The following is a 17,774-nucleotide window of genomic DNA, read 5'->3' as shown; positions in this document are numbered from 1 at the left end:
GGACATTAGTCATGCCTGGCTGAAGATGAAGTGCAGGCAGGCTGTGTATGTGCAGGTGCATATTCTCTCTGAGCTTATACTAGGTAGGATTTTGTTGTGCTCTTTACTGAGAAAAAAAGACAAGTGTTGAATCATAGCAGAGCCTCTGGAGACTGAAAATAACCAACTCAAACCTTCTATTTCCTTCTCCAGTAATATAGTGAAATTAATAACTCATTTGAGGTATCTGTATCAGCATGTGTGACTTAATATACTGTGATTGGAGCCAGCGGTACGTTCAAAAGTTTCATTTCACTTCTTCCAATGGGTTAGCCTCTGGTAGATCAGATGACATTGCTATTCTATTCTATATGAGTTTTTGCTAAAATACAATTTTTAATTTTCCTAATTTACCTCAGAATGATGAATCTGTAAATCCTGGATGTATTCCACTCTGAGAAGTTTAACAAAAAGAAGCTTAAAAATATTTAAAGTCAAGATATGTAAGAAATCCCAAATATATATATTAGATTCAGCCATCACTAATGATGGTCCTAAAACAGCAGTGTCAATTACTGTAAGTGCTTTCTTCTCAGGCCAGCTGCTTGGAGAGGATTTGATTACCTACATGCATTCTGTTTGGCTAGAAACATAATCCTGAGCCTCAGCAGGAGAAGGTATGTAAGGAGGGAATTGGCTCACACTGTGATTCGTAATAAAGGGAACCCTTTTTTTTTTTTTTTTCTGAGAAATGTTATCTGAGAGTTAAGAACTCCTTTGAGGTTCCCACCATCAACTCAGCATGGTGCTATTATTTTGTTATTGAGACACTTAAACTTTTATTTTTCTTACCTCTTATGGAGGAATCAATAGTTTCAAAGTACAGCCCAGAGGAGCATCCCTGCATATAATCCCATCCTGTTTGACACTACACAGATTGCCACTAGAGGCTTAGCAGACTCACTTGAAACTTATATGTGCACACTCAATTAGTTGTTAACAACAAAAACTTAAAATATGGTCAGTGATAGGTTTTCATATAATTTAAGAGATAAAAACAAAAAACAAAACAAAACAAAAAAACTCAAAACACAAAAACCAAAAAACTGTGTATGCTCTCAAACTTTCCTGTTATCCATGTTGTGCTATTGTAGAAATTGGATTCCTGCCCAGCTGGTACTTTCTCCCCTCGAAAAACTAGTGTTTCTCCATAGAAAAGAAAGATGAGGCGGGGCAAAGATTCCTGCCCATTTCCTAGCTCCTTTGTCCAAGTAGTCCCAAGATCTAATGTTCTGTGGTTATTTAGATTTGTGAACTTCCACATAGAACATTCCCACAATGCCAACTTTATATTTTAGTAACGTAAGGTCAAATAGTTATTGGCTATTTGAAATCAATCATGCCTGGTTTATTTACAAAAAGATAAACATCTACAGATCAAATAAGTCCGTAGTTGAAAGGTATTAAGAAAAACAGAATGTCACTTTTTGTGGCAGTTCACTTTTATTCAATATCTACAGTCCTATGATTATTCAATATATTACAACACTTACAGATGCCTATAAGTGTTCAGGAATACTCATTGTCTGAGTATCTATGCAGTAAGGCCATGCATGACTCCTGAGGGCTGATCACCTTCAGTCAGTAGGATCTGAGACTGAACTGAGATCTGAGCCTTTTCACTCCCACCCTGGTTCTCTGTCCCTTCCACTCACACCGATTCTCTGCCCCTCCCACCCTGGATCGCTGCCCTGCCCACCCTCTTCATTCTAATGAATAACTGCTACATTCATGATACCAGTTGCATCTGTTTGTAAATGACAACCCAGCTGGGCTTGTTAAATGGTGACATTCTCTCATAGAAGGAAGAGGAACAAGAGTCCTTGGACGCTCACCTGAATATCCAATAACCCCGGAAGCCAATTATATGCAATTCTGCCAGAATTACATGTGGCCTTGGAGGACAGGTTTGATTACACAGCCTGGGGAGGACTTGGGGAAGGGGATTCTACTTATGCAACTACTAGAAAACCATGATCCAGGCTGGATGAAGACATCACAGTGTGGCTGCTTTTGGGTTACCCATTCTCCTGACTGTAACTCCTCATCATGGGAGCTATAAGTGAACCCAAAATAGTACTGTGTGCCTCAGGAGTAACTCCAGTGCAATGGAAGTTTTGTTGCCACTGGGACGTTTTAAGTTGGTGGAGTGGACGCTGCTGAGTTCTGCCTCCTCCCCGCCCTGAGGAGAAAATACTAGATACAGAGTGGGATGAAGGAGGGTACTTAAAAATACATTTCCTGTTTACTCTTTACATTTCGGTTCTGGATGCCAATTGCATATCTTCCAGATGGTGAATGAAAAAAGGAGTCATGGCAATGTGAGGCTAGCTGCATGTTTCGCAAATTTGTTTATCAGCTTTCTTGCTCACATTTATTAGGTCCCAAGTGAATTCTCTGGTCATATGAGGACTCATACCCTGCTTATAATAATTTGTAATTATTTCCAATTTGAAAGCTGATCGAACTTTTTAAGGACAGGGACATTTCAGCAGGGTTTGATTCTTCACACACAAGATACTCTTATCACATGCACGGCACTGAGATGCACGAAAGCTTTCAGAGCATTCACATGTGTATCCGTGGCCTAACTTCTGCTGTAAATGACATTAGTGTTCTGCAAATAATTGCATTCTACATTCACAGAATGGAGTTTACCTTCTGAATGGGTAAATTTAGCCCTTCCTCGCTGCTGATTTCTTTGGGGGTACTTACATATTCTTCATAAGCATCATGAGCTGGAGGTGGGGGAGCTCTGTATCCTGGTACTGCTGCCGTCCCCCGGGCTCGAGGTGTCGGGACACCTCTTGCTATTGGAGGCACTGGAAGAGCTCCGCGGGTCACAGTGGTCCCCCGAGGGGTAAGCACACCACGTCCAGGTGGTGGTGGTGGTGGAACAGCACCTCCACGGCCCCTAGAAGAAATAGGTGACATGCAGATGAGGTGACATACAGACAAGAAATGAATTTCTCAGCTCACTGCCTTCAGACAAATCAGTCTCTCCTTCTGCTAGATATTATATAATTCGTAAAGTGGTTTGAGTCATATTAAAATACATTTCTTTAAATATTATGACTTAGTTGTAATGAAAACCATACAATTAATGTGTTTCATACAATGTATTTTGATATTTTCTAATATAAAATTTGAAAAGGAAAAAAAATATGGAAACAGAAAATGAAAGTCTACCTTGTTTGAATTTTAAAGCTAGAAGACAAACCAGCATAATATCTGAGATGTGGCATGCTAGCTACTATGAGACCAAGTGCATGTGTGTGTGTTGGGGGGGCAGTTATTTTAATTCTTGTGTTTATTGACAGTAATCTTTAGTGTGGTCATATTTAAAAAACAAAACAAAACCATCTTAGTAAAATGTGATATTCTGACCAGAATGATGACATCTTATAGTTACAGTAGCTAAAGCTTCACAATCCTGATTTATCAGCACGCAGCATGCCTTCACTGTGTGAGCTGGAGCAGTCACTGACATATTTTTACATGATAACTCAAGGGTTGTGGAATTAGTGCTCAACAATGAGAAGGCTGATTGAATGTTCTGTACCGTAGCCTTAACACAAAAGCGATCTGAACAAAAGCGTGAGATCAAAGGATGCAGCCATTTTTATAACATCCTAAAACCTTTAGAAAGGATGTTTATCTGTCGTCTTTGGGCAAATACATGGTTATTTCACTGTGTATTATGTATGAAAGTTGGCCTCTTGAAAGCACTGCTATCAGCAGGGCCACTAAAGCTTTCAGGAAAATGATTATCTTTGGCGTACAGACAATCACAGTGCTTGCCTGTGCCTTTGCGCAGAGGCACGGGTTACACTTTCGGCTTTGAATAGCCATCAAACTGGCTCTTTCTTCCTGGGAGAAAATGAGCTTTAGGAACGAAGAATAAGTGCCGGCAGAGCTTTTTAAAATTCTTAGCTTACCTGGCTAACAGTAGATAATTTCATATGAGCTAAATATACAAAAGAGTAACCTAGATCAGAGGACATAAAGGATCCAAAGCTATGGTACCAGCTTTGAGCACGATGGCTGAGAAGACAGGATTTCGTTATCATGGTGACATAAAGACACCTGTTAAGTGCAATTCACCTTCCCTGAGCCTGTGAGTTGTCATTTGCATTTGAGATGTTTGAACATGCGCTATCTAACTCATGATGTTTTGGGAGGTTGTAGAATCTGTAGCATGGGGCTGGGGAACTATTACTGGAGGAATTGGCTCTCTGTAGACAAGCCTTGAGGTTTGTAGCCCAACCCCCATCCTGTCTACTGCTGAAACAGTCGGAGCTAAGCTGTTCTAGCGAAAGGTTCCCTTGCTATGAGCCACTACCCAGTGTGTCTTTCCAAATATTATGGACCACATTCCTTTCAAAATTTGAACCAAAATAAGCCTTTCTTTCCTCAGTTAAGTTGCTTCATATCAAGTATGTATTCATAACAATGAGACAGTTAACTCACACCGGCTCCAGAAGCCCGTTTCTCACAAGTAACATACTCCCAGATCTGACAACAGCAGCACTAATTACTGCTGAGCTTAGCATTTTAATATTATCAAATGTCCACATGCTGCTCGTAAATTACATGTGCTGGCTATGTCCTTGAATAACGGCGGGTAAACATTTTAGTTACCTAGACCTAAAATCATAATTGTTCCTAATAGATGCTACCTAGATTTCTGTATCTTCATCGCATTTCTTCTCCAACCAACATTCAATGCCCGCCATAGCAAACCCCACACAATGTCTGTCTCATTCTCACTTATACGCTCTCTCCTTTCTGGGCAATATTAACACTATTGCCTTCTTCCATGCAACTTACAACATCCGTCATCTATTTTAGGATCCTGTCCAGGGCTAAATCCCCAGTGCAGGATTCTTTTAGTTTCTGACTTCTTCAAAGAACATTTTCTGCATTTAATCTTCACTTTCTGTTCATTTCTAAGCCGATACTCATTTCTTTAGCTCTTGTTTCAGCACTGGGAAAAGACTCTTGGCTAAGCCCACCAAGCTCTCAGCCTACCAATTTTCTCTTATAGCTCCCATGACCCTATGCCTCCTGAGTTATATTTAAGACTTCCCTGAACTACTATCTGGAAAATGTTTCTTTGGACTTTTATTCTTTTCTCCACTCTGTCTCTTTGAATTTCAGGTGCTGTTAGCTTGCAGCCTTGGGTAATAGGTTCACCTCAATTGTCTCCCCAGCCAAGATTTACTTTCTTACTCCCCTTCTTATCTCTGGACCCAAATAATGACTCTTATTTCTTATCATCACAGCAATATGTGAGATTGTTTCTGAAAATGAGATATGGTCACACCTCTCTTTTAATACTCCATTAGTTTTGTTTGTTCGTACTTAACGTTATCCACATTATTCTTCAAAATCTGCTATTAATGATGATAGATCTACATTATTTATTCAGTTAAGAACTTTAGAATAAATATTTACTAAAGGTACAGTCTATTCAAATTTGGCAAATAATCTGAGGCAAAAGAAACATGTCTCCCCTAAGGTCTCATTAAGTACCAAATTCTGTATGCTATTAACAAGACAAAAATCTATTACTATTATATGCTTTTAAGATTTCATAGTAAGAGACATGAATTATTTTAAGGAGCTACAGTCTCAAAGAATACAGTAGAAATATGTGACTTCATTTGCTGTACCAAATATGAGGTTACAGTATTCCGGCTAATCTGCTATAACTGTTAAAAAAAAAATTGCATTTCTGAACCACAGAAGTGATTAACCTATTTAAGTTGACTTGCAAAAATTCTAGTTCAGAATCTAATATCAGGTTAGAAATACAAATTATTTATAAAAGACTGGCATCATAAAAAAGTGTTATATCTGGTCGTGAAAGTGCATGTCAATGAGCAAATGACCCTGAAAATATTACCAAGGTCAGATTTTATTTTTTGAAATGAAATATGAAAAGAAGCTCTAGAATTTCTCTGGTTATTTCCTTGTTAGAATTTCCCCAGAATTTCTATAATTTCTGTACATGGTTCACTGCTTAGTATTCCATTTGGAAATATAAGATTTTTTCTAATAAATGAACAAGGTTTTAAAATATTAAATGTAAAAGAGTGGTATATTCATAAAGATTTAAATGTTTGGGGCATTAATTAAAGTTGCAGAATACCTTAGCAACACTTAAAATGATTTCTATGTGACAGATGAAGTATTAGTTTAGGTTATGTCCTTTCAAAATATATGATTCAGCTATATAGATCAGGAAATAAATGAACTAAACAGTCTCTGTATGAGAGCTATGAGGTGTGTGTGTGTGTGTGTGTGTGTGTGTGTGTGTGTTTTAGATGTCACTTTGTTAGATGTAAAGTTTTATTTTGGCTCCCAGTTTTTTAAGTCCCAGGCCAGAAATACGAAGACTCATAGCATTCAGGCCTTTACAGAAGTTTAGACAGAGTATAGGGGTTCCCAGAATAGACGGGAGGAGCAGGATGGAGCAAATAGATGGAGCCAAGTTATTGGGCATGTCGCAGAAACATGACAAAAAGAAAACCCAAGATACAGTGATAGCTACAGCATCCTTGGAAGGCAGAAGGCACTTAATCCTATGACCCCAGCCTTCCCACCATGCATTGCTTACTGATGTTTTTATTCTGCCTATGGAATCAATGTTCAGGGATGTCAGTCTGAGTTCTCTTTCTTTGTTTTGTTTCTGGCTTTGGTACTAGAATATATATCCATCTTTGCCTTTAAGCAAACTTAGGTTTTCTGTTAAAAACTCAAAAAAGACAAAGACCTACAAAACCAAAAGAATGTGATTCTGTTGAACTTGACAAGATTATATCCATTCAAGAAATATGTACACCATAAATTAAATATGTATTTTTCCATTGTGCAAAGACTTGACTTTCTTGGTTTTAAAAATAAGCGAAGGACTCTTTAACCTCTCTTCCCTAACGTAGGACAGAAGAGGAGAGCAGAGACTCTTTGATTCCTGCTTTAGCTTTAAGAATAGTCGTTAAGTGCTCAAATAATGAATTCTGGAGTCAGAATGCATTTATTATTTCAGGTAATATTTTAATATTCTATCCAACTTTTGTTGTTTTGCTTTTGAAACTAGTTCCATGACTGGCCTGTAACTCAACATGTAGAACCAGACTGGCAGTAAACTTCACTTTTCTCAGTCTCTTGAGTTCTGGTACTAAGGGTCTGGACTACCACACGTGGCTCACCAAACTTTTGTTCCTCGGCTCCTTACTTATAAAAGTAGTTATCTCGAGTTTTAAAAGAAATGTGATGAGTTAATGTGCATAATAATCCCAATGAGTGTAGCTGAGCCTCTTGTCTTGTGTACTACATAAGCACCCCAGCCTTACTGATTTGTGGTGTTAGTGTTGTTGAGATTGTTTAGCTTTATTTGGAATCCTGACAGAGCTGAACAGCAGGGGCCTGTGGTCATCATCTACTGTTAATACACTCAGAGTGAGAACTCGTGTACCTTGATGGAGCTGTGGGAGTTATTCTGATTCCTCTGCCTCTAATACCTCGGCCCCGGCCAGACTCTTCTGAGCCATTCAAGTAAGACAACTCCCGGAGTTGCTCTTGACGAATTTCATCATTGTAGTCCTAGAAGATTAAAAACACAACGAGATGAGTTACTATCGGAAAATCAGTTCTTAGAGCTGAAACATAAACATACACCGCAAACAAAAGAAAAATGATGAGGATACCACTTACTGATAGAACAGTTATCTATCATGTGAGAGACCTCAAAATCTGTCACAGGCATTTCAAAACATGAAAAGAGAGCTGAGTCTATTTCCATGCCTTTCCATGCCTTCTAATGCAAGTACTTGGGGGCTTGAGGTGGAAAGGGGTGCTTCCAGGGAGTCTACAGTTGGAGAACATCCTGAATTCCAGGTCGATCTGGGCTACTGTGAAACAAGACAAACAACACAGTTTTGTCTGTCCCTTTGTTCTGTGTCTGAAATGATGCTAAAGAATGTGTGAATCTCTTCAAGCCTCTTATTATATAAAGAACATGAAGCTGTTTCTTTCATTGAGAAAGTGCTCTTCATGGTACTGCATTTAATGATCTTAAATACCATTTTAGACTTTATCTGAAGAAGAAAGACAGTCCTGTCAACATCAATATACTGTACTTAGATGAATATGTGTAGATTATGAATGACTGCTACTCAAATAGCTCCTGGCTCATAGTCCAAACAGGAATAGCCCCAAGAAACAGAACAAATGAGATTGTCTGAAATTTGTTAAAATAATATGTAGCCCCAGACTCTCAGACAAAGGAATCCCATCAAAGAGGCTGGCCTGCAATGCTGTTCAAACCGGGATCTTCCTTATGTGCCTTCTCTGTGGGAAGCGAGAGTCACAATGTAAAGCAAGTTTTACAGTCACAATCAGGGACTCCGGTGAAGTCCTTATCTTTATCTTTAAGTCTTTCCTCATTTAAAATCCATACACACACAACATACAAATACACAAATGTACACACACAGCCATATATATATATATATGTATATATACATACATACAAGCACATATATACAGATGCATAAATATACACACACAGATACACACAAACACACACATACACACACACACACACACACACACACACACACACACACATTCAAACAAGGAGAGTCTAGGTCCTAAACCTTAAAGTTTTTATAGAAGTTGAGCCAACAGAAATGACATATAGAGCCCAGTCTTGAGATAAAGGTCCAGGGTATCAGCAGAGTATAAACTTTGTGTAGGTATTGACTGAGGTGCAATGAATTAAGACAATAAGCCACACATCTCTGCCGGTTGAGGTATGGGCAATTCTTGATGCACTGCTTTACCTCAAGGTCCAGAAACTGTCTTGATGACAATGGAAAAGACTAATCATGCTGAAGCGTTTATTTTCTTATTTTCAATATGTTGCTTTAATGTGTATTTTCTTCAGCACGTCATTATAGCAATGGTGGGCTTACTAAAGTCGACAGAAGAGGTAAAAAGGGCAAACTACAGCTTCTAACAAGTTGTATACTATTCAGTTTCTACCTCCCTATCTTTATGTTTAAGTGCCAACTACACCGGAGAATAAAAAATAAAAACATTTCTATTACTTTACTATAGTCATGAATGCAGAACAATGCTCCTGCTACTGAATCCAAACAGCTTGTAATCACAATGGAACATGAACCCCAATGATCTTCCCATGTAATATTGCTTATTACAGTGCTGTATCTGCTGCCTTTTCCATGTGGTAAACCTGTATTTATCCAAAGTCCATATGAATTAAGAAAAGATAGACTGGCATTGTTACATAGCAAAGAGATATGATAAATAAGCCCTCATCCAGAATCCATGCCTTCGAAAGTACTAGTAATTTTAAGCTGGCCTTGGTTGTGTGAAAATTTTCTGCTAATTACAAATGTAACCAAAATGAGTGCAAAGTGCTTGTATACTGGAATTTGAGCTTTTTGCCATTGGAAACTGTGGGAACTAAAAGGGGGCAGGGGAAGAAGGGGGAAGGGAGGATAGCCCATGCCCAGCCAGAATTCTTCCTGTGCTCTGGGCAGGCAGATGTGGGAGGGCTGCCAGATACTTTCCACTTGGCCCTGGGTGGGCATCTAAGCCACTGACCCCACTTGACAGGCGGTTGGGGGGGCATGGGGCAGTCCTCAACTGGGGAGTCCTGGGGCGACACCCTGTGTTGCGGGGTGGGGTTATGGGAGAAATGACTGAGGAAGAGAGGTTCCTACACAGGCTACAGCAGGCCTTGATGAGCAGAGACAGTCTATGGTTTTAGAACTTTATTGTAGAAAGGCAGGGGGGAAGAGAAAAGGTGGAGAGAGAGAGAGAGAGAGAGAGAGAGAGAGAGAGAGAGAGAGAGAGAGAGAGAGAGACTGGCTATGGCAAAGAGGAGAGAAAAGGGGGAAAAGGAGAGGGAGAGAAGAAAGGGGAGAGAAGAAAGGCTAAAGAATAAGAGGGAGAGAGAGGAAGAAAGAGGAGAGAAGACAAATAGAGAGGAGAGAGGAGCAAGAGAGCAAGAGGAGTGAGAGAGTGAGGAGGGGCCAAGCAGCCCCTCTTATAGTGGGCTGCTTTATCTTACTGTTGCTAGGTAACTGGGGAGGAGTTTAGCCTGAAGGTTAGAAGCTTGGGACTTTGCCTACATGACTACTAACCATGCTTCTCTTGTGGGGGCTGAGTGGGTGGTAACTTTGACAGGACCCTTGAGTCCAGGAGATATGAGGGAACTCCTTCTATCACATGTAGGTGAATTATCACCATGGGATCTTGAGGTTCAACACCTCAGCTCGACTGGAAACCACACTGTCTACATATAACCCAATGAGCCACAGGAAACTTTTATGTCACAAAGAGGGTAAGTCTAGCTTAGTTGTTTGGAAAATAGAAGAATATGTGGAGAAATTCTAGTCACTCTGATACTTCTGCAGCCCTAGAGGCTCTTCAGAGTTCTCCTCTCTTGGTCAACCTGGTAGAAATCAGAAATATCAGCAGCACTCCACAGAAATCTATTTTTCCAGGGTAAAAGATAATAAAAAAGGTATGCCATTAAGAATCTTGTGTTGATTTTCTCTAAAGTTGTTAACAACACAGGTGATTTGTCAGCATCGGATGTACAAGTTGTGCTTCAGAGTCATGCTTAAATGGCCAATATCCAGTTCTTTGCATGAGAGTTCTGACATGTTACCATTTCTTTCTTGGGCCAGATGCTGTGCCAGATGGAATTTGATATCTCTGAAAAAATATCTAGGGATCATAATAATTTGAGGTACTTATTGAATGTCTTTTTTCAATGTGTGCTTTACCAATCCAGTGACATTGTTATTTTGCTGCTCTGGAGAAATCTGCTAACCTGGAAGGACTAGCCATGTTGGACAGATGGATATTTCACACTGAAGAATAGCTCTTTAAATAAATAAAATCACTATTGACAATGTACACCCAAGTTCCTTATGGACTTATCTCGAAATGTTCCCTGTAAGAGATTAGTCACTTTCCAGGTTTATGGTGACCAAGAGAATAGAGTCAAGTAATTACAAGTGTAACTGACCAAGAACAGCAGTTGCTACTTCAATTGTGAAACATTACATCCCCCAGGCAATGTTACCAAGAACTTCTCTCAGCTTCAGATGTTAAAATAAGTCTGTTCCAGCGATGCTGGATTCCTGTGTTATGAGGACTCATTTATGGTATTGCTGAATTAAAGTATTGCTCTTAACTTCATTACATCAGAGAACCCCAGAAATTCACACTTCTCTTTCCTTGGTTTCAATAAATAAGAGTCCTTCTTGTTTCTCACAATTATTTTGATATTGTCAAAAGAGCATTTTCTCTGATAAAATCCCTCCATCTTTAATCACCATTTGCGTTCACTTTTTCAAGGACTCAAGTGGAAATGTAAAGTTCTGAAAACATTAAGTTCCTAAGATCACAGAACTGAGAGCTTTGGCAGACTCATTTGTATTAAAGCTGTTGGAGGCTATTCCATTCAATATGCCCTATACTGTGACCATTAGTTTAAATGCCATTCTTTTGTTTGTTTGTTTGTTTGTGTTTGTTTTTTGTTTTTTGTTTTTTTCAAGACAGGGTTTCTCTGTGTAGCACTGGCTGTCCTGGAACTCACTCTGTAGACCAGGCTGGCCTCGAAATCAGAAATCTGCCTGCCTCTGCTTCCCAAGTTCTGGAATTAAAGGCATGCTCCACCACTGCCCAATGTAAATGCCATTCTTCTAATTCAAAATGGTGATAGATAGGTTGAATATCAGCCTCATTACTGATAACTAAAATGCAACACTTTGAATTTAAAGCAAAAAATGAAACTTGTTTAATGCATCACTCAATGAGAAAGCAGGAGTCATGGAGGTTGGCAAACACGAGAACTGTTGAAGATGGAGAATAGAACAATTTGGTTAGGACAGAAAACTATGACAGTAATACACAGGCTGCTTCTTATGTGGTGAGATATGGGAAAAGAATATGGATATCTAACAGTTTAAGGTTGCATAACACAGTTTCATTTTTTCCGTGTAATTTCTAAAATGCTTTGCCTTTTTCAATTTTGGAAATAATAACATGTGCACTCACAATAAATTTCATCTGTTCCTTCCCCCGAATAAGGTAACTTTATGAAACAATTTCCATGAAATGTGTGTGTTCCCTTTTGCCTCTCAGATAAGGCTCTCCCACTGTGCTGGCATATGGTGTAAACAGTATAAAAAAAGCTGAGAGCAGAAGGATGCTCGGATGTTCCTCGAAAGGACTAATGCACACAGTCCGCACATTAAATGTATATGCATAATTTCCCAGTTACATACAGTCTTTTCCATCTGCTGTGGTGGCGTTTTGCCAAAATACAAATTGGGAAGATTATTTAACTTACATTTAGATGGCAGGTAATGGCAGGTGTTAATAGGCAACCTGGGGGTTTAGTCAGGGACCGTTTTACTGCCAAATCCTCTCCATTAAGACTCCACAGGCCCTGGTGCCACACATTTAAAACTGTTGAATGAGCTGGGGAGATGCCTCACTGAATAAAGGCACTTAATGCCAAGGCAGACAATCTGAGTTAACCTGGAAATTTACATGGAGAAAGGAGCCCACTTTCTCTTGTAGGATGTCCTCTCCGTCTCTGTGATTATCATGGTCCCAGCATACTGCATACACATGTATACACACAAATATACAAACACACACACACACATGCACATGCACGGGCACACATACACACACACACATGCACATGCACGGGCTCACACACACACATACACACACACACATTAAGCAGATAATTATATAAGTGTAAAAAATAGAAAAGAAATGTAGCTCAGAGTACTTTGTGGGGTTACAAAGAGGACAGAATAAATATCAACATCTAGAAATTGTAGTAATGAACAAGAATGTGAAATTGAATGTGGACACACATGCCTGCAGTTCTAGAACCTGGAAACTAAGACACAGGAATATGAACTAAAGGCCTCCCTGTCTTATCAAAGTAAAAATTAAATAAAGGGGAAATATGTGTTCTGAGCTCATATCATACTTATAGCCGAGCTGGAATGGATGGGAAACTTAAAAACAAACAAACAAAACCGAGAAAACCCAAACTTTAGTAGACGTTGTGTTTTAAAACAAAGAATTACACAGCCTTACTGAGACAGCACAGAATGAGCTTTGCTCATTAGAAATCAGGAAATCCATTAGCAAACTAGAGTCAAATAAGAGTAAATTAAAATTTATTAAGAATCTGCCCCATGGATGACTTCATGTAAAGTTCATATAAAACTCTATCCTGGTATTCATCAAAGAAAACTGAATGTCAGAAATTCAAAATGACTTTGACTTTGAGACTTAAATTGCTATGGATGGCAACTTATGATTTCATGTCTTTTATTTTGTTCCTGTTATAAAAATCTCATTATAAACTATTCAAAAATCTGACCAATTGTGATGATAACAAAGCAAAATGAATGCATATGTTATTTAGGGTTATTAGAATGGCTGATTTTCTTTGTTTCTTTTTTAATTTGCTTTATAAAGCATGAGCTATTGACATGTGTTCGACCTGTAAAGACATGTGAAACAAATAACATGGAAAAATATTTGTTGTGTGATTTTAACTTTTGCTAGTCTAGAAAATCAGTTAAATCACCTCAAAATAAATTTAGTATACTAGAAGATGTTTATTTAATATAGATATTAAGTTTGAGTTGCTACAAATATCAAGTTCTGTTTTTCAAAGTGAAGGCACTATAAGCTTGTTTATTTAATGTTCTTGGCATATTCATAAAAAAAATTTAGCACTAAGGAATGGAGTGAGGCACACAGACCGTCCTATAGCTCAGGAAATATTGGAATCTTATTGGTGCAGAGAGAAAGAGAGAGGGAATGCAAGAGAGAGTCAGTAGAGCGACACCAGTATATTACCCACATTTTAGGGGAGGGCCCAGTCACAGGTATAGTGGGTCAACAAGAACTTTTCTAAGCATATATGTGCCTGCAAGAGAGGGAGAGAAAGAGGGAGGGAAGGAGAGAGAGAGAGAGAGAGAGAGAGAGAGAGAGAGAGAGAGAGAATTGGATGTTGAAGGAGTTGGGAGAAAATCTCAGTGGAGAGCATGATTATTAAAAATACACCTTATATGAAGTTTTTGAATGATAAAGGAGAACATTATTTAATTTTTGGCAAGTTATCAAGCATATGACGTGGGAACTATATTGAATTTTCAATAATACTAGGCTTTAATTCAATCCTTTAACATATGCTAATTTATCCTTATAAAGCAAACGCTTTTAAAACACTTTTTATAGTAACAATCCAATGGCCCCCATAGCTTTTTCAATATAAAACCATGGTGGAAAGCATAATTTGAGAAAAGGTGTAAAATGTCAGCTCATAAACATGGTTGATATGGTTGACTACTGTCAATAGTCCTACAACCTCAGGCCTCTTTGTAGAAAAGGTGGAATTCTAAACCAAATTTTCCTTAATGTCTGCATCTTCAATGTTTTTGAAGCTTGCACTTCAGTTTCAAAGTTCACAGATATTTATAAAATGTTGACTAACCAACCACTCTGCGTGTATTTGAAGCCTGTTCCACAGGAAAGAATTTATGTATATATATATATATATATATATATATATATATATATATATATATCAGTAACTTAAATATATATAATATATTTAATATACATATTGGTTTTTTGAGACAGGGTTTCTCTGTGTGTGGCCCTGGCTGTCCTGGAACTCACTCTGTAGACCAGACAGGTCTTGAACTCAGAAATCCACCTGCCTCTGCCTCCTGAGTGCTGGGATTAAAGGTGTGCGCCACCACACCCGGTAATTTACCGATATTTTGATAGTTAAATGTTATGCCTTTAATGGCAGGGAACTAGCTCTCTCAAAATTACTCATTATTCCTCTAAATCATTTTAAAGTAGCTTTTCAATTTGTTCATATATATATATATATATATATATATATATATATATTATATCCCTATTTATAAGGATATAATATATTTATTCATAAAACAGTATATTAAATGAATTTTCTGGTTCTGCCTAAGCACCACACATGCATGGAAATTATTAATACAAGCAGTGATTTGATTATTTCCTAGCAGTATAAAAATCATTGCAGGCTAAATGAAAGATCCCATCATGATTTCAAGAAAGTGAGAAGAAATGGAACATGCTGACACACTTTATAAAAGCAAGGACTGGCCGGGCGTGGTGGCGCATGCCTTTAATCCCAGCACTTGGGAGGCAGAGGCAGGCGGATTTCTGAGTTCGAGGCCAGCCTGGTCTACAGAGTGAGTTCCAGGACAGCCAGGACTACCCAGAGAAACCCTGTCTCGAAAAAACAAAAACAAAAACAAAAACAAAAACAAAAACAAAAAACAAAAAAAAAAGCAAGGACTGTATTCTTCGAGACCAAAAGAACTCTTAAAAGTCAATGATGAAAAAAAAAAAAAAAAACAACTCAGCAGTTATGAAATATGTAGAAAGTTGCATACAGTGTTTCAACAAAGAAGATGTACAAGTGGGAAGGAAATGAGCCTCTGAAAAGATAGTTGACAATATACACCACCAGGAATTACAATTGAAGCAGTGATGTGCCTACTAAAACTTAGAGAATCTCTAATATTATAATACCTGACCATTGAACAACAGGAAACCTCTGCTCCTGGTGGTGATTTGAAGCGGCACAGCCAGTTTGCATTATAACACTTTGAATGCTTTTTATAGAAATCATTTTAGTGTACTGTTAGGTGGAGAAACCCAGCTTCTCCTCATCCCTGGACGTGAGTCAAAGACTTGCATTCACACATTAACCTACACAGGGAGATTTGAAAGTGCCTTTCTTTATCAGAACTTTCACACACCTATGATGTCATCCACAAGGAATGGGAAACTGGTACATGTAGACAAGGGAATGCTTATAGCAGGTAAAATACTTACCAATGGGTCAAATAAGCCATGGACAGACAGGCTGTAGGATTTAGTATTTGCTACTAAGTAAAAGCCAATTAGAAAGAACTACATGGATGCTTATACATGAGTAAGTGTGGAGCTAGATAGATATCTCTTAGCAAATAAAGCCTCCTTCATAGGAACTGCTGACTTCCAAGCAGTCCAAAGTGAAACACAAGTAAACCCAATGCATCATGTGATTGCACCTTGATGGAGGATAAAGTACTGATACCCACATTTACAGCTTCAGGCGATAAACGAAGCATACAAGGCAACTCAAGTGCAGGGGAAAGTATTTTCAATGCCTCACATTTCCTACAACTATTCAGTTATTACTTCATTCTTTTTTTTGATATACTGTCACCTTCCCATGGATGTGGGAAGCATACCTCTTTGGGTACATCATCTCTTACTATTACGAAGAAAGTGAAGATTGCAGGCGCTGACCAAGCTAGCAAAAACATTGTCTGCACAGAGTGGAGTCAATAGGAAGTGACCGGAGAATATGTTTTCATAATCAAAAGATATTGTACAGTGTCAGAAAAGGTCTAGCAAGAGAAACAAAACTGTGATTGCTAGTACAAAAGACATGGGTTTGAGTAGCTCATATTAGAAAAGAATGAGCAATAAATGATCATTTTGTCATTTGTGGGCAGGTTGGAAATTGACTGTGTAGAGCTTGATGAGATCTGAACCCACAATGTTATCAGACAAAACTGCAATGTCAAAATTATTCCTGTAAACCAGCTGGCTCATAAAGCCATTCTCCAAGTTGAATGCATTATATTATATAATTTTTTAGTGCAAAGAAGCACCAAGGGATGATTCACAACAAGGAAAAGAGAGAAACAGCAAACTCTTAGTGAGGTGAAACTTTCCCAGAACTGATACAAATGTTGGCTTTAGCTGTAAGGCAATTAAAACAGCAATTATGAACAGTATTTCATATAATTAAGCAGTTAACTATCTAGTTATAGGTGAAAAAGTTTCAGATAGAAATTCTACAGATTAAAACATAGAAAATATTAAAAAACAATACAAAATGAAATTGTACTAGATTAGCCAATCCAGCATAAATGGTGTAAGATAGAGGCCATAGAAACAAAAGCTATTTAAATAAATGCCTGAGGTAATAAATACACAAAGTAAATGAAAGTCATGAATATAATATATGGAATATAAAATTGATATAATCTGTTCCTATAAATTAAAATATTACATAGGAAGATTTTAAGTAACTTTATGCTAAATTAGAAACTTAAATGAAGTGTCTGAGCCACTTACAAAACAAAACTAATGAAGTCATTGAAGAATATGTAAAAGAAAAATAGACATTTAAAATAATGCATGACTAAAAATTGATGTCACATTATAGTATTCAAAAAATTTTTACACTAAAGTAAAAATATATGTTCAAATGCCTTAATAATGAACTTAGAAAAGAAACATTACAAATTCCTAGAAAAATGGAGTGGATGAACAGTTTTTAAATTAGCTTGGGAGAAGAAATGAATTTTTTAAAAGAAATTGCAATTTAAAATACAACAAACTAAGAATAATATAAGCCACCTCATAAGTGGAAAAAAGCATTTGACAAAAAAAAATCTAGCATTAAAACAAAGGGAGAAAAATGTCATAGAAAAAACTAAGTAAAGAGGAGTGAAGGCCAACTTGTAAATGACATAAATAGAAAACCTCAGTAAAATACAAAGTTAGTAGGACAGACATTTTCCTTCACACTA

The 17,774-nt window shown here is 37.8% G+C and overlaps 1 protein-coding gene across 4 annotated transcripts in view; it reads right to left on the bottom strand.

Moving 5' to 3' along the window:
• Positions 1 to 17,774, bottom strand: part of Khdrbs2 (KH RNA binding domain containing, signal transduction associated 2) — a 468,795-nt gene that overhangs the window by 182,660 nt on the left and 268,361 nt on the right. For all 4 annotated transcript variants that reach the window (XM_021198026.1, XM_029539289.1, XM_029539288.1 and 1 more), the window contains exons 5-6: positions 7,520 to 7,647; positions 2,755 to 2,953 (exon numbers count right to left, since the gene is read on the bottom strand). In XM_021198026.1, the coding sequence (XP_021053685.1) occupies positions 2,755 to 2,953; positions 7,520 to 7,647 (327 nt within the window). The remainder of the gene's footprint in view (positions 1 to 2,754; positions 2,954 to 7,519; positions 7,648 to 17,774) is intronic.

The sequence above is a fragment of the Mus pahari genome, chromosome 5, assembly GCF_900095145.1.
Source record: "Mus pahari chromosome 5, PAHARI_EIJ_v1.1, whole genome shotgun sequence".
Classification (NCBI taxonomy): Eukaryota; Metazoa; Chordata; class Mammalia; order Rodentia; family Muridae; genus Mus; species Mus pahari.
Note: the sequence above shows the minus strand (reverse complement) of the source record. Positions and strands in the feature narration are given on the sequence as shown.